Source organism: Eulemur rufifrons, chromosome 30 (genome assembly GCF_041146395.1).
Source record: "Eulemur rufifrons isolate Redbay chromosome 30, OSU_ERuf_1, whole genome shotgun sequence".
Lineage (NCBI taxonomy): Eukaryota > Metazoa > Chordata > Mammalia > Primates > Lemuridae > Eulemur > Eulemur rufifrons.
Window position 1 is genome coordinate 44,453,503 of NC_091012.1, and position 18,193 is coordinate 44,471,695.

The following is an 18,193-nucleotide window of genomic DNA, read 5'->3' on the forward strand; positions in this document are numbered from 1 at the left end:
ATCCTTTCCTCTAATGGAGTCATTTTGTTGTCTGAATCCTTAGGGTTAAAATAAGGGTATTTGGCTGGCCTCTGAAAATGTATAGCTTCTTTTCATCTCTGAGGCCAAATATACTGGGAAGTCTTATAAATGACATTTCCCTGTAAGACAGGTGATGACAGTATAGGCACAGTTGATGGGGACTGCAGCAAAGTCAAGTGGACCCAGTGGCATAAACCCACCCTCCTCAGTTATTCCTAAGATCACACTTCACTTTTTCACACAACATATATTTATTCAGAAAAAAAATTCACAATAAATTATAATAAAAAAGAAGACATGAAATACAGAATCCCACTAGCAGCTTTGCTTAGTGATCAAGACGTTTTTGGGAACTATAACAAATGATTACAGAATAAGAATCAGAAAACAGTGAAAGGGAGACTAATGCAATGTCACCACATGGATTTGAACCATTTCTTCCCTAAAACAACAGGTGCAGAGTCCTTCTCTACCAGTTGGATCTGAAATCTTTACTTCAGAGGAGCTATGAAATAGTACCTTAGAGGACTTAAGAATTAGAGTTTGGGGTACTGGAATAGGCATGGTAGGAAAGCAGATTTCTTATGTCTGGTCTATGTTTCGTCTCCCCCATCTAGAGATTGTCTAAAACTCTTGACCCTGTATACATCCCATGGTGAGCTGAAAAGATTGAGGCAGTAAACCAATGTAGTGCTTTGACCTGATGGAGAAAGAGCTGGGACAGTGCACGCGTGCTGCACAGAGCCCCCACTAATCACACTCTTGATCACCCAAAGATCCCGGGTAGGCAATATACTAGAAAACGGGCCCAAGAAAGGCACTTCCCCATGTTATGACCTTGCCCCAGTGTCTATCATCTGCCTCTTTTTGTGATCACTTTCTGGCCTAGTGGAGATGACAAAACTGTTCTGCTCTCAGTCTTCCATTAACTAAGTTCAACACCCAGCCCCTGACCTATCAGATCTTCAGCTATTTGGCACCAGTAATGTGACTCCTATTTCCCCAACTCCCCATCAGGAAAGGGTTTAGCCGGTATATTGTAGGATACGCACCTTCTTTTTGCTAAATAACTCAACTCTCAAGAGACAGGGATTGGAGACTCATTTGGTGGCAGTGCCTTGGATGCGCTAGAAGAGTCATGCAGTCAATGCTCGAGATCGTACACAGAGCTTGTGCATTATGCTCCTTGCATCTGATGTTACCAGGCAAGAATGAGTCATTTCAGGGTGGTTTTAAACTAAAGAAAACCAGGAGGAAGCCAATTGCATCAGGCAGTTCTGCAATCAGTGGCTGGTGGCTTTTTTGTCAACCAACATAGAGTATTTTTTTTAAAGGCTGTCCCACAGAGCTTGAATACATGAAAAGCTTAGAGGGTCATCTCGGGTGGGAAAGGTAAGGTATGTGGTTGGTCACACTGGTGAGTTTTTCGAACAGCACTGGACACGGTGACTGGGAGCCAAGGGGATTCTCTAAACCCTTTTCTTACAGGAGCTGGTGGTGGAGCCCAGAGTCAGCCCTGCTGAGGGAGGAGGTGACATCTGCCCCTTGGTACTTCAGAAGACCAGAGAAAGGGTACTAAGGGTCATCCTTGTTACCCTTGAAGTGAGAAGGAGTGATAGCTCTAGACAGGCCTAACTGAGGTGTACAGACCCCCTTTTGTACAGTGGTGCAAGTGTTGTTCTGGACGTGGATTTCTAAGGAGGAGATGGGTCCTACAGACACCCAGGATTAGTCTTCATGTAAAATTTGAATGACAGGAAAGGGATAGTGGGATGCAGGACCTGTCAAACATGAATACTCTCACTCCTGAAATACTCAAAGTGCTTCCATTCTGATCGTCATTCTCTCACATCAATGGGATGTCATCTCTAATAGTCCCTAAAGTTATGCTACTAAATGTGATCTGAGATAAGAGAATACGGTTCCACCCAGTGTGGAGCCACAAGAAGGCCAATGTTACAGAGACATAAAGATGCCATTGTAGTAGAAATGCACAAACGCATGTATTGACCACATGTAGATGGTGAACTCACGTTGAGGACACCCAAGGAGTCACTAGCCTCACTCAGACTTCATTCAAAGTGATAGAATGAGGGGAGTGGAGTGCAAAGGAGTGATACGGGGAGGGGGTGAGTCAAAAGTGTGTATATGAAGGACTACAGACAAATCTGAGCTACAGCAAGTAGTGCTTGTAGGCCTAGAATGGAACCATCTCAGAATCTAGGCATCGGGTACCAAGGACAAACATGACGATTGGGTAGGAGGGTAACAAACGCATCCCCAGGTAAAGGAGTGTAGATACAGATCTCTTTGCCTTATAAAGAGAAAACACAAAAACACCAAAATATGGTAACTTTGGCTTGGCAATGTAAGTCTAAAAGTATTTTGCTGTGTAGGATATGGTAAAGGAGGGATTAGGAATCTCTCTTCCTTTTGCACTATAAACAGAACTTGAAATTCTGCAATAGACCCTTCCTGTGGTATGACTTTTTAAACCATTCTGAAATACTTGGAGCCCGAGATCTTCCACCTCTAGAATCTCGGAGTAGTAAGAGGAAAAGCCTTAGTCTTCATCACTCCCAAGCAGAAAGCCCAGAAGAAACTGAATGGCACGCTGGCGGTCACTTGGAGTCTGTCTTGCCATAAGGTTGGGTGGAGGCCTTAGAAGAAGACTAGTGAAGAGCGTAGCTAGAGAAAGAAAAGGGGAAACCTTTGTCAGACATAACCTAAGCAAAACCTCAGGGTTGGGGGTTGGGATCCCTGGGGACGAGGACAGTAGGAGGGAAGTGACTGCCATGTGCCTGGATATCCAGTAATGTATACACTGTATACAATGCACACAGACTGTCCTTGACAAACGCCCCCATGCAGCCATTCTCATGGGCATTCTTACCAATCATGTTGGCACTGATGTTGTTGTATTCCGAGAATTTTAAGAGTTCTCGAAGGAACGCCATCAAGTAACGGAAAACATTTCTATGGCATCTTGGAAGCTGGGAAATCACCTGTTTTTAATAAAAGGGGTGGGCAGTAAGGAAAACAGGTGGCAGAAGGGAGTAAGAGGAACTTTATAGCTGCTATGAAAGTAGTTTATAATCCAACCCTTACAGGACCCCATTCATCTATCACTACCCTCCTTTGGGTAGTGACACAATATCTGATCAATACACCACCTGCCAAATTAGTCATACTCTTTGGTTCCAGTCCACTCAGTGCCCAGGCCATGCAGTCATCACACATTCACATGCACACCCTGCCTCACAAGCAGGTTGGTGTTAATCTGTTCTCTTTCCATTTCCCCAGACAGGTAGCCATGGTATCTACCAAGGTGAATGGTTTTCCTTACAATGTCACTTAGCATGGATGGGGACCTCCTCCCAATACTCACTAGTCCGAGTCACAGGTAGTCTCAGCTATTGTGCACCAAAATCATTTCAGGATTAAAAACACACACTGAGAAGAAAAAAGAAGAAAGGCTCCCAAGTGTCATCCACCCTTCCTGGTAATGTCAGCTGGAATTGCATGTACAATCAGCTTCACCACTTTTACCCTAGAGTAGAGGTATCCACCCTACTATGTTTTCTGTAAACAGAAATAGGCTAACTGGGAAAAGGTGGCAAATATAGGAAATAACACAACCTAAAATTTAAGGGTCTCAACCCTCAATGCTGCTGTCTTGCCATGAATAACAGATCCAGACCTATCCTACCTCATAGCTGGCTGCCTACCTGGCCTTGTAAAATTGGTGATTTCTCTATTGGGGGGACCTGCACCAAACACATCCTCAGATCAGAACTCACCTGTCGGCAGATCCGGGGATCATGAGCAGAATCAAGACATCGCTGATATAGCTCATAACAGATGACTGGCTCTGGCAGGGCCTCCAGGAAAATGAGCAGTGCTTCAGCCACAGAGTGATTACTACCAGCTGAATCAACTTAAGTCAAGGGAAGGGGGCTCCAGGAGAAAGGCCACACAGAGACCTGACTGGCTCCCTTCCTCAAGTTCCTGCAGGGACTATTTCCCTCCTCCTATTCAGGGCACACTGATCCTAATTGGGGTTTGATATTTTATTGGTCCATGTACTCTGCGGTTCAGTTGTTACAGAACTGGTCAAAGACTCTTGAGAGCTTTAGAGTCAGGGGAATAAAGAATTGGTCAAAGACTCTGGGGCCAAACTTTAGAGTCAGGGGAATACAGCCTACAGAATGGGAGTTCACAGTAGACCAGTTCTATAACCTAACTGCCAGTGTACCCAGTCTTTCTCCCTGCCCTAGTGACAGTACATGTGGTGGCAAGAGTGATTGATCACCTGAAGGAGAACAGCACCAGTGCTGTGGTTCCTATGTTCCATGCCTATTAAAAATCGTTGTCACCTACCTCTTGCTTCCTTTTAGTAAGAACCTGATACAGAGAGAGGTCAAAAGTTCCTGAAAGGAATTAAGAAGCAACTGAATAGGCAGTTATTATCTTATAATGAAAGGCAATTACAAAGACAATAAATATGGAACCACAAAAATCAAATGTAGGTACAAAGAAGAGTTTGGCCAAGTACTCATGCAGCTTCTTAAGCCTTGATTAGAAAGGATACGGATTGTCTCAGGAATGCTGGTATCCAGACAATCAATGATCTGCTGTAACTCTTCCTGCATCCCAGGGGTTTGGAACAGGTCCTCCTGGCAAAGAAATCAGAATGACAGGAATAGGCAAGATAATCAGCCCTGAGGTTCTGAAGATAACCCAGGGATTGAAACAGCAGCAGGAAGTAAAAGGGAAGGGTGATATGTGTATTAATGATTAGTAATGGAGGTGTAAAAAATAGTACCTTTTTCCTATATCATCTCCAAAATCTGTTGAAATTTTATTTCAAATAAGAAAATGGTCTTCAAAGGTTTTAGCCTATACCTGATAAGGCAGGGGACTAGATGGCTAGATCAGGAAACCAGGTGTTCCACTTCCAGCCTCTTGACAAGAAGTAGAAGGCAGAGTCCAAACGGTATAACCACATTCAAATGCTGATACCACTAAGTTTGGGGAAGGAGTAAATGGCATGCTCATAGTAAGCCTTGCTTTCAAGTTATATTACTCTTCAGTAGGTAAGAGAACATTACCCTTCAATTTGGTCCCAAGAAAGTTCTCCTTTTGGTGGGAAGGGGTTGGGATGATTAGTATTTTAAATAGGATTTAAAAGAAAAATCAGGACCAAGTTAAAGAAATGGGTTTAAAGTCTGCTTTGGACTTTAAAATCTGTAACAGCCAAAGTAGGCATTATAGGCTCAGGTCTGAAGCTGTCCAGGGGAAAACAGTGTGCAGCCAGGAGACAGGTGTTCTTAGTTCTGGCCCTGGCTCTGCCATTACATGTAGACCGTGGTCTTAGGTAAACAACTTAGCTTGCATTCTTCAGCTGCCACATCTGTGAATAGGGACATTTTCACCTGCCCAGGCAATCTGACAGTGCTGCTGTGTGGAGGGAGCTTGGGAAAGTTAAAAACACTATGGTGACATGAGGCATCATCATTTCCTACAGGACTTGCACACCTTCCAAAGTTGTAGGGAAGGTCCAATGTCACTTACCTGTTTACAGGCGTGTTTGAATAAGTGATCTACTAGAAGCCAGATCTCCTTGGGGACCTGAAGGGGTCTCTCACTGGCACCTTCATCCAAAGGAACCATCTGTAGAAGGGATTTCTCCTAATAGATGAAAAGGGATGAGAATCAAAGGGGTCTCAGAATAAAGACTTCTCTGTGTAACTTAATCTCCTTCAAAATCTGGTCATGTGGGTGCAATGTGATCTTCATCTCTTAAGATTTTTCATTTCTTCTCACTGGGGACACCCCTGGTCAGAAGGCACTGGACACTGATGCACACAGAGCTAAAGCATCTCCTTTCCTAAATGCTTCACTTAATCGCTCAACATTTCATTTGGGTTTACAATGTTTATCACATGGATGCATTGTGTCTAAATCCTTTCAAGGGTGACACTGAGAGCCAGGGCTCCAGTGATACAATCATAGTAGAGTCTGCAAACCACTGGTGACTTCTGGGACCATTAAATTACAATTGTCAATATGATACTTTGAGAGACCAGGGCCTACACTTAGGTATTTGTTTACTTTTAACTTATTCTTCCTTCAGGTCCTTAGCACAAATGCTACTGTTTTCACTGTTGATTTAAATGAGGTTTTTTGGCTCTCAGGAACTAAAGAGAATTTTCCACATTAGACCCACATACGTGAATACTTCAGGTTTGACAGAAGTTCTAAACTTAAGGCATCAAAACTCTTAAGTGTTAAGATCCAAAACAGTAAACTGAATACAGCAAACCAAGAACCAGAAATACCATGAAAAGTCTAGGGTCTGAGTCCAAAAGTTATTGTCTATATTAATAGCTCAGCACAAATGTCTATGGGCTTTTACTCCTTTCACCAACCTTTCTACTATCAGATTCTTCTGAAAGAACATAAGAGAAAAATCCAGAAGTGACATAAATTAGACCAAGAAATAATTTGAATTTGAATATGGCTAGGAAATAAACTCAGTTGTCTTGTGTTTATGTAGTCAAACATAAATTATATGAAAAAGAGGTTTGAAATAGTAAAGGCATCTGAAGGCAGCCTTCAGAAAAAATCCCAGTGGAGAAAATCATGACCAAGTTTTTACATCCTCCTCTCTCCCCTATCTCCAGCTTAAGGTCATACATTCTGTATGTTTAACCTTAGGAAATTCTTGCTCAACACTGTGCGACCTGTAAATTCCATCCATGACCAACAGCCAAGTAGCTTTAAGGGAAAGAAAATGAGTATTTCACTACTTTCACAGAGACCATGTACACTAAGGCTGAGCTGAGGTCTCTTCTTAACACTGTGTTCTTTAATAAGCACTGATGACCTTTTAAAGCCTTTCTAAGAGAATAAGGAAGAGAAGGGAGCAGGACAGTTGATTACCATTTAAAATCTATTTTTTCCCCTTACTGTAGCGAGCATGACAGTTGGTTATCCCTTAAATTTATTTTTTTGTTTTTTTTTTTTTACAGTTTCCTTCCTTTCTTTCCCTGGGATTCTATTACTTGATATTCATGTTCCCTATAGTTGCCAGAACTTCTATCAGTGGCTTATCCACTGACTTCTTTCCACTTGCAAGTATTAAATCCAGGCATCCACATTATATCTGAGCCAAAACACTGTCCATAAAGCACTATGCTAACTTTCTGGACCAAATGCAACACATGTACAGATTCTTTAGCAGATGTCTCCAAACTTACCATATATGAATTATTCACCACTGATTCATGTACTTTTTAAAAAATCTGACATCCAACTAGAGCTTTTCCTGTACTAAGGTATTAAGGCAACACAAGGCACTGTCCAAGATAAAAAGACAGAACATGAACTGCTCTTAAGAGAGAAGGGCTGGGAAGCAGAGCTGTCTCAGACCCTAGTGGTTTTAAAAGGTTAATAAAATGTCAGTAGATTATATACACCACCCACTATCCATTTTCAAATTCATGTGCGAGAATACAGAATGTCATACTTGTGTCTTTGAAGTCTAGAGAATAATCATGCACAAGAAACAACTTTAAAAATTTTCACAAATAATCCTGAACTCTGATTTTCAGAGGGAAACCAAGATGCTTGATCTTCTTTAAACAAGACACAGTCACTGTCTGATAAGCCCACACTTTGTAACCTTTGTGTTAATAACTAAAGCATAAAAACTGTATACCAACCCCATCATCAAAATGCATTAAACTCCACCAAGTGGAGAGGTCCCATCAGATGCTCTATCGAAGTACTTCAAGCATGTTTATCAATCCCATGCTCCTCTAGTTGATGGCCCCGTGTGGAGCTGGGTTCTCTCAGGGTGAATGGAGAGGCAGTGAGGTACTGCAGAAGGGGTGCTTCACTGGGCAATCAGGAGACCTGGGTTCTAGTGCCCTCCAGCTCACACCCCTGCTCTCAGGAACAGTATGATTTTAGCAAGTTTTTCAACTGAAAGGGCCTTGGTTGTCTCGTCTGGTAGAAAGGAGAAAATACCTTACCCCCTCTGAAGGCAGAGGGCTGGACCAGATGATCACTTATGATCTCATTCAGGTCCATGATTCTATTCTATGCTCTGTTTCTTGACTGTATCTGCATATTCATTCAGTAATTAATTGCTATTATCACTAACGCCAAATCATTTTTAATGCAACAGAAATCTTCTGGTTTTACTATCATTGGAAATAGAGGATAGCTGACTGGTACCCTCCTTTAATTCATGAGCTTTCAGAATACATTAAGGCAACTCTACAGTTACTTCTCATTTCAAAAATACAAATATGGAAACTTGAGTCCTATTGCTTTTATTGTACTGAGTCTCAGTGACTTGACTAGTGCAATAAATATCTTTCCTGTACTTCAAATATACTTAACACATTGACTGCCATGAGAGTTGTATTTAACTCACTCTAGTTTTGACCCTGGGGCCATGTGAAGCATATATAAAATCTTACCTGCTGATATTCTTATTGTTACAATTAATATCGACAATTTAATTCTACAAAGGTAGATTAAATGAATAGAAGTCAATAAATTCTGTTTTTCTATTTATGTTTACCTTTAAATTACACTCAAAGTTTTCATTCTATTTTTGTAATAAAACACTGTGGCCCCAAGGAAAAGTTTCTAGGTTTTTCTTTGTGTGTGTGTGTGTGGCATTCAATGTGTTAAAGACAGCTGGCAGGACTTTAGGGGATTCTCACCGAGTCACAGGTCTCTGATATGGGAATGCCTAGGGACAAATTCCAAGGACCACAGTTAAGTGTTAATCAAGCACAGGGTAACTCTCACAACCACCAATGGATTGTATTACCTTTTCTAGGAAGCTGTCTTCGTCCTGAGAGCAGAGCAGGAAAAGAAAGTCAGTGACAGATAGAAAATGATTAGAATTAATATACAGAACTAGAAACAGATCAGTATTAGAACTCACTAGATTATCAGACACATATGCTATAAATAGGTTTGAATTTTTCAAATAAATTATGACCGATGAAAATGGAACACATTCTCCATATGCAAAGTTCTCTATATAATGCATATTGAATTTCTGTGCAGTTTATTGAGATTATCACTCAAGAAACATGTGCAGTTTTGGACTTCTTTGCCCTTTGGCAGTGGCCAGCTGACCCAGCCAAGCGCCCACTGATGTCTCTTCCTGTTCACTTGCTGCTTGGAGGCAGGCCCTGCCCGCTGTACTGCATGGCTCTTCACCTCATCCTAATGCCACCTCAGTGAAAGAATGTGGCTGTCGGCCTGACAGTGGCCATTTGGAAGGAGATAGTAAGGCTACTCTCCTTTCCACTGCCCTTCTTCTCACCCCAGCTAGTCTCCTAAGCAATATCCCAGACTCCTTTTCTATGTCCTCATAACCATTCCCCTCCTCAAAGGCCCCTAGAGTGCCTAGATTTGAAGGTTCCTCTGAACTATAAATAAATTTCATTTCAGATCTTTGTGGATCAGAAGATCATTATCCCCTCTTTTTGTTTTCCTATTGGGTATAAGAGAAAAGAGAAGCAGGGGAGAGGGAGAGGGAAGAAGGTACCTTTTTAATATTACTGTCTTTTATCCTATTATTACAATCAATAATAATAAGAGCAACAATAACTACTACTACTACTACTACTACTACTACAGGAACATCTGCCATGTACCAGGAACTGTGCAAAGTGCTTACATACAATGTCATTTAATCTGCATATATGTGCAAAGTAGATATTATTACCATTTTACAGGTGAAGATACTGAGGCTCAGAGGTTAAATTATTTGCCCCAGGCCACACTTACTATTAGTGAGTAAGTGGCAGAATTAGGATTAGAACCCAGGTCTGATCAACTCCTCAGTCATTATCATCTAGGTTCCCTTAGACAACTCAGAAAGGACAATGATTGCTTCCTGGATGGAGAGGCCGGGAGAAGCTGTGAGAATGTATTCTCTGTAACAGGTTAAGGACAGTAAGAGACCAAACTTACAAGGCAGCATGGTTAATGGAAAGAGTATAGGCACTGGTGTTAGACAGTCCTGGGTACAAATCTTTATTCTACCTCTTATTAATTTTGTACAGACCTCACACAAGTTGCCAAACTTTGTAGAGCCTCAATTTCTTCATCTCTAAAACAGGGATAATAATATTTACCTCAGAGGGACAAGGAAGCAGCCTAAAACGAAGCAGTATGCCAGCAGAAGGTTGGGTCTCTCAAACCTCCTCAGCAACTCCCAGCTGGATTCCTCCCAGTCCCACTATGGGCCACTAAGCACTCAAGTATAAATCATATGTCTCAGGTCTGATAAGTAAAAGGAGAAATTGCAGTCTTATTGTCTGAGATGTATTGGGGCTGGGGATGGTGGAGGGGGGTAATATGTGTTCCCGGACATTCCAAGTGGCAATGCTGAATGCATTTCCCCCAAACTATTGTTATATATGGCAATTAGGTTTTTTAGTATTATTAGATACTTTATGAGTTAAACATTCCTTTGTGGGTTTACCTACACTCTTAAATATCACATGAAATAATTGGAGTGGTAGTGCTTTATAAGGTACATGGTATTTACAGTATTGTAATTATAATACTTTTTAATGTGCAGTTAATTCTGAATGCCAAACATCTAATTTAATATAATGTTGGACTATAACCTCTTATAAAATTTAGGAACACATGTTAATAAATAGAGAATTGCCTATCTGATACACTTATACTTTGCCTCCCATGAACATGTGACACATGATATGATGAGTAAAACTAGGCAGAGATTTTATATACTAACTTTCCAAACCAGGCCCTCAAAGAAGTTTTCTTTGAGCAGTGGCCATCTACCAGAACAAGGCACTGTGCTAATGCCTTTGTGGGGGAGGACAATGAGAAATGAGGATACATAAAAGAGAAAGACATGGTTTGTCCCTGACCCTGGTCTGCAACTAAGTTGAGGTAAGGAGTTCCAGAATTTATAGTCTGATATTGTTATAATTCACAAATACAAATTTTCTATAAATGGTTACCACCCCTTAGGGATATTAAAAGGGTGGAGATGGGGAGGTTATATTACAAGTGGAAGAGGCAGAAATAAAGAAAGGCACAGAGACGGTAATCCTCAAGGTGAGATTAGGAAGAAGTTAGTCATCTAGTTTGTGGGGAGCATAGAGAATGTTGAGAAAAACAGTAGGAAATAAATCTGAACAGGTATGTTGAAGTCAGACTTTAGGGGACCTTGAATGACAGGTTAAGGAATTTGGATTGTATTCAGCAGGCATGGGGGAGCCACTGCTACCTTTAAGCAAGGACTTGATAGGCCCCAAAGCAGTAGTACAGAAAGATCAATCTGACAGCCCTGAATAGGAAAAACTGAAGGGCAGAGAGGGAGAAGGGAATACAGGTGGGGGAGGGAGGGAGGGGAGAGAGAGAGAGGGAGAGAGGGAGGGAATCATTCAAAGGCTATCAAGATAGGTCAAGCAGGAGAGGGTAAACACCCTAACTAATAATGGAAAATAATATATTTCTTTTTTGAAAAGATGAATGGATATAAGAGAAAACTCTAAAAAAAACCAAAAGGACTTTGATTAAATACTGATGGAGGGGTAGGAGATTTACACTGAGAATTTACTTCTCTGGGTACAGGTATAAAGAAAGTAGATGTAAATTATATTTAATTCAATCCTGGTCTCAATTTTGAAAACAGAAACATCACTTAACCTTCATCAGTAAACAGCCAACTTCTATGGTAGTACTAAGGTTACTACTACTAATTATTAATACTTAGTTCAATTGGTATTAAAGGGTAGAGATGCCCACTCTCTGCAAAAAGCTGTGCATTGATCACATTAAAAAACAGAACTTAGTTCAGGATTTCCCCAGTGGGGCAACACTGGCGTATAGCAAATGCAATGCAACATTTGCTTAGAAGAATGTTCCCAGTAGTAAATGCAGCTAAAATAATATAAAAGTCTTTTAGAGGTGGAAGATTCAAATTTAAAAATGAAAAGCAGAAAATTCATGGAACTTGAAGTTCTAAAAAGGATTAGTTTGTATAAAATACAGACAGAAGAAACACAAACCATACACCTAACAGGATAAGAAATGGATAGTTCGATTAGTAAAAAGTAAACACATAATGAAAAGATCACAGGGGACAAATTAATCAATAAGTTATTACTTTATTTCAATTTTTTCATATTGTTCTCTCAATAGACACGTCCCCAAGCAAATATGGTTTCTCTACCAATTCCTCAACTTTTTTCGTCTCTGTGTTTACAACCAAAATCCTAAACCAGATCTGGTAAATTGAAGCCTGGTTTCCTTTCCATTAGTCCATTCTACAAGCAACACCAGAATGTTCCTCCAAATACATCAATCTACAACCTTATACTAATCATTAAAGCCTTCTGATGGTTCTAGACACCCTCTGGCTCAAGCCTAAGCTCATCTGTTGACTTCAAGACTCTCTATCTCTTGCCCCTATCCTGCCTAGCCAGCTTTACACATTCTTATCCTTAATCTTCACTTTTTCTGGGGAAATCACTTTCATCTTCCACCCTTCATTCAAGATGTTCCTTATGCCCGGAAGAGACTGCTCACCCAATATATTAACATATGTTTCTTAAGTACTTGGACTTGACTGAAAATACTTCTATGACTAACCCCAAATCACTTTCCTAGTTTACTTCATTCTTACGTGCTGAAACTTACTTCTAAGTCATGTTAATGTAACATGCATCAAATATTCATTAAAACTAAAATAGGCTGATTCTGAGATTGATTTTTACAGGGATTAGCTGGTCAATCAATAAGCTTTTATAGCATATTAGGGCCTGAATAAATAGCACAGGAAAGGAATCTATTGTTAATACAAATTGCAACCTCCATAACATTCACTTGAAATGACCTTCCACAATATTGACTTACCAAACACACTGCACATTAGTCAGTAAAGGTAGTTAATATTCAGATTATCTCTAACCAAACTCCTTATTAACCATGATTTAAGATTTAGCCATATTGTACATGCAAGTATACCTTCATCACTACTAAATTATAGAAACTCACATAAATTCCATAATACTTCGTATCCAGTGGGTAATCAATAAATATTGATGATTGCTACTTAATATGTTAGTTAATAAAACAGAAAAATCTTTCTTAATTCTGGAAAAGAATAAAGATGATTAAAAACAGTAGATTCTGTTTCCCACTTGTGCCAATACCAACTATTCTATGAGTGGCAAAGTCATTGTTATTGAGAAGGGCAGAAGAACGACAAGGAATTATGCCAGTTATTTCATTCAGCATTTGGTGTGGAGAGGGTGTGGCACAAGAATCTTTCTGAAACAGTACATGGAGAGACAACACATACATTGAATTTACTTCTGGCTTCACCAAAATTTTAGAGTAAATAACACAATATAGGACAGGTACCATTATTAATAGCATCATCTCATGAGATTTGAAATATCTTTGGTCTTGGAAAAAAACATGAACAAATATTAGACCTAAGGAATCATTTTAAAAGGTCAAAATCAAGTCAAAACAGAGTAGGAAGGTATTAAAGATGGGGTATTCTACTTTAGATTTCTTGTTTACTGCCCTACACTAATACAGGTTGAGTATCCCTAACCCGAAAATCCAAAATCCAAATACTCCAAAATCCGAAGCTTTTTGTACGTCCACATGATGCTCAAAGGAAATGCTCATTGTAGCGTTTTGGATTTCAGATTTCTAGATTAGGGATGCTGAACTGGTAAGTATATAATGCAAATATTCCCAAATCCGAAAATGTCTGAAATCTGAAATGCTTTTGGTCGTAAGCATTTTAAATAAGGGATATCCAACCTGTAAAGATAATTTCCTCATCACTGAGATACAGGAATTTAATAACATTGAAATGCAACAGGCTGAGAAAAGAATCAGAACCCTAAATCTTACAAAATAAAAACTTTTAAAGAATTAACGATGATTACACACATAGAATTTAATAAGAACTCAGCAATTTTGTAATTAAGTAATATCTGGGTTCTATTTCTTTAACCTTGAATCACTTGTGCACAAAAAGGAAATGGGCTTCCTATAGAGCCATTAATTCCTCTAATGATTTTGGCTACTTTCTATTTATGGACAAACAGGGTGGAATCACCTGATAATATATTTTACAGAAAACAAACTTTTTATGCTGGTTGAACCTCCTTCTGGCCAATCTCAGAATATGGGAAAATTATGGCATTATAATGCCTCCACTAACTTTGACCAAAAATAAAGCTAGGTTGTAGTTTACAGGAAATGAGGGTGAAGGAAAGAGTATAAAAGGGATAAGTTAAAAAAACACCAAGAAGAAACAATCAGACAAATTTAGGAAATGGTGGACCCTTGACTGGACAACTGTACTGGACTCTTTAAAAGTCAATGTTAGCCAGGTGTGGTGGCACACACCTGTAATCCTAGCACTTTGGGAGGCCAAGGCGGGAGGATCACTTAAGGATAGAGTTTGAGACCATCCTGAGAAAGACCGAGGTTCCATCTCTACAAAAAATAGAAAAATTAGCTGGGCTTGGTGGCATGCACCTGTATTCCCAGCTACTTGGGAGGCTGAGGCAGGAGGATCGCTCAAGCTCAGGAATTTGAGGTTGCCATGAGCTATGATGACAGCACTGCACTCTAGCCCAGGAGACAGAGCAAGACCCTGTCTCAAAAAAAAAAAAAAAAAAAGGTCAATGTCATTAAAGAAAAAAAGAAGAGAACTGTACTATGCTAAAAGAGACTACAGAGACCTCATCAAATATACTAAATGAACCCAGATTGGATTTTGGTTTTAAAAAAGCTATGAAAGAAATTCTTGGGACAATTGGAGAAATCTGAATATGGACCGGATGTTTAATGATACTATGGATTACTGTTAGCTTTCTTGGGTGTAATAATGGTATTGTGCTTATATGGAAGTTTGTCCTTTTTCTTAAGAGAGGTAGGCTGATGTATCTCGTGGTGAGGCAACATATTACCACTTAATTTCAAATGGCACAGCAAAAAAATCTGTGTGTATATATGTACGTAAGGCACGTGTAGGTTTACTGTACTGTTCTTTCAATTTTTCTGCACATTTGACATTTTTCACAATAAAAAGCTGGGACAAAGAAAGCTGGGAGATAGTATTTGGGAAGAGGGTGGAAGAAAAAGGAAAACAACTTCATCATTCAGAATGTATTCTAAAACGTGAAATACTAAATTTGAAAGACAGAAATATGGTGGTAGAAGAAAAACAATTATCATGAGAAATAGCAGAATGGCAGGATATGAATTTCTGAAGAAAATGGTTTTCTCTCAGAGGTGATACACTCAGACATGAGGGCTCTAGGGAAACAAGTATAATTCCAAGAAAGAATGCCGGGGCTGGACTTAAATGTTTTAATCTGCTATCTGAGTCACACCTAAGGCAATTCTATGGCAACACATCAGATCACACTCAGACAAGCCAGTAGCCTGCCTGTTGGTCTAGTCCTCTTTGCTAGATGTTACAATCACTTGCTCTGGCTAGGCCAAAAGGAACAACATCAATATCAATGGTAATGATAGTGCATGGCTCCCACTTCACCTAATTTTCTTTGGTAAAAGACCAAGAATATACTTCTATAGCCCAAAGAAATTTGCATACAAATCCAACAATATTTTCATTTAGAAGAAAAGTTCCTTTTTTAAATTTTTATTTTTTGTAGAGATGGGGGTCTTGCTATGTTGCCCAGGCTGGTCTCAAACTCCTTCCACCTGGGCCTCCCAAAGTGCTGGGATTACAGGCATGAGCCACCATGCCCAGCCTAAAAAAAAGCTCTTAATAAGATGAACTTGTTACTAAATCAATTTATGTTACTGAAGATAATAAGCACTACTTCCTTCCTAAGATAAGAACATTGATATTATAGCGTGACTTGGGGGAGGGGTGGGAAAATCATCCTTTCCTTTCTTAAGTGAATCACATTAAATAAGTATCAAATTTCAATATACATGATGATTATCAGTGATGCTGATAAAATGCAGATTCCTAGGCTCCACACCCTGAGATTCTGATTCTATTGACAGAGGTGAGGGGAGAGGAACCTGTATTTCTAATAAGCATCCCTGTGAACTCTGATGCAGGGACTCCAAGGTTCCATCATAGATCTGTGCTTCCCTAAGCAGCCAAGTTTTACTTTGATTAGATACAATGTAGTATAGTGAGGAATATTAGACTGTAAATCAGAAAATCTGGGTGATAGATTTGTCACTAACTTATGGTATTTGACTTTGGGCAAGTTAATGTCTCTGTGCCTCAGTTTTCTCATATGCTTAATGAGGATGATACTGCCTGCCCCACTTATTGTACCTGACATACATGCTTATTTATACAAAAGTGACTTGAGAGTATGAAGAGCTTAACAAATAAGCATTATATCTTTGAGAAGGGAATTGTTAATCTTATTTGGTGAGCTCAGTATTATCTAGTATAGTCCTGCCAAGAGCCAACTACAGATTAGTCTCTCCTCTTTCCTCTTAGGCTTAATCTAATCAAAGCAGTGCTAGAGTAAAGTGACATTCTTTTTTCTTATTTGACAGCCCCCTCCCTGTCCCACAAAAGAGAGAAAGCACAGAAACAATGAGGACATCATGTAAGTATTGTGAAAATTATATGTAAAGGAGGTTTATGTCTTAGGATGTTTCTTACCAAGTCTATGAGTTTGGTAACAGGAACTTCCCGAATCGGTCTTTTCATTCGGCACAAAGCCTCTAAGGATGTACCAAAACAACTTGGGAGGTAATTTCCACTGATGGTTAAGAAGTAATCTTTGCCTCGATCCAGGTGAAGGACAAGAATATCTTCAATCTTATCTTCCCCAGAGTTCAGGATGGTCACAGAGTCTTTGCTGACATATACATCAAGAGAAATGTCCACTGTCTCATCTGAAACGTAAGAGATGATACATGGTAGTAGAGAAACTTCCAGTGGAAAAGCAAAAAGGGTATGACCAACAGAACAAGTGTCCTCTAAAAAATCATTAAGGAACAAAGGGGAAGAGATTGGGCTCACAAAAGAAGTGTCACCAAAATAATGACAGTGAAGGTAAGAGACATGTGGTTAGAAAACAGGAAGTTAAACCACAGGGATGGGAGTCATGAAGAGATGGTACATCGCCAGCAGAGACAATGGTAAAGGGAAAACTCACTTGGCTCCAAGTAGCCCTCAAAAGGTTCAGCCCGAAGCCATGGCTTGCAGTACTGGCTGTCATTAAGCTTAGGGATGAAAGAAAAATGGCAGGGAACCTGTCCATTGTTGCTGATCTGGAACTTCTCCTTTTGTAGTTGCCGAAACTTCACATTCTCAAACACAAACTGGGGAGTAACAGACAGACACAAACATGCATCACTAGTAGGGGAAGTAAGTCAGTTGGATTATTCCATAGAGGATATGAAGAATAAGGTAATTATTAACCAGGTGTGCAACTGCCATATACATTCACCATCTGAGCCAACTTCACACTATTCACTTGCATATATTATTATACTCATACCAGCAGAGAAGGAGGTAGGTGGCTCTCTCTACTTCTCTAGGCTATTCTGATCATTCCTGGCATCCTAAGAGGGTAACCCAACCTTGGTCCAGGGCATTCATTCTGTGACCAAGTCCTGGTTTCTGAGATATAAATTAACTAGCAACTCTGAAAATGAAATAAGTGCAGCTAACAAATGAGAGCTCACTATGTGTCAGGCACTATTCTGAGAGCTTCATATATATTGACTCATGTAATCTTTACAACCATCCCTTAATCCAGAAAAGGGAACTACAGCTCTGACAGGGTAAGCCCCTTACCTGTGGCCAAGCATCTACTAAATGGCAGTGCTGGGATTGGAATGGAGGCAGTTTGACTCCAGCACACACAATCTTAACCACTTTGCCACGTTGCCTTTTCTAAATACCATGGTTTCCTTTGCGCTAACCACAATGGGCATTGACTGGGGAGGCCACGTATTTTTGCTCACCTCCCTCCTGCTCAGTTCTAAAGAAGGAAGGAAGTCATTTTCCATTCTGTCCATGATGCGTACAATATCTTCAAAGACTTTCCGATACCTCCGTTCATCCACAACCTTCACCTGAAAGAAAATGAACTCTCCTTTCAGTCTTATGTGA

At 39.9% G+C, this 18,193-nt stretch overlaps 1 protein-coding gene across 2 annotated transcripts in view; it reads right to left on the minus strand.

The window, feature by feature from the left end:
• Positions 1-289: 289 nt before the first annotated feature.
• Positions 290-18,193, minus strand: part of OCRL (OCRL inositol polyphosphate-5-phosphatase) — a 46,479-nt gene continuing 28,575 nt past the window's right edge. The window contains exons 16-24 of one of the 2 annotated variants that reach the window (XM_069463045.1): positions 18,046-18,156; positions 17,232-17,397; positions 16,733-16,968; positions 8,873-8,896; positions 5,596-5,712; positions 4,613-4,697; positions 3,822-3,949; positions 2,915-3,026; positions 290-2,709 (exon numbers count right to left, since the gene is read on the minus strand). In XM_069463045.1, the coding sequence (XP_069319146.1) occupies positions 2,585-2,709; positions 2,915-3,026; positions 3,822-3,949; positions 4,613-4,697; positions 5,596-5,712; positions 8,873-8,896; positions 16,733-16,968; positions 17,232-17,397; positions 18,046-18,156 (1,104 nt within the window). In that variant the 3' untranslated portion in view covers positions 290-2,584. The remainder of the gene's footprint in view (positions 2,710-2,914; positions 3,027-3,821; positions 3,950-4,612; positions 4,698-5,595; positions 5,713-8,872; positions 8,897-16,732; positions 16,969-17,231; positions 17,398-18,045; positions 18,157-18,193) is intronic. The other variant, XM_069463046.1, reaches the window with a different exon arrangement.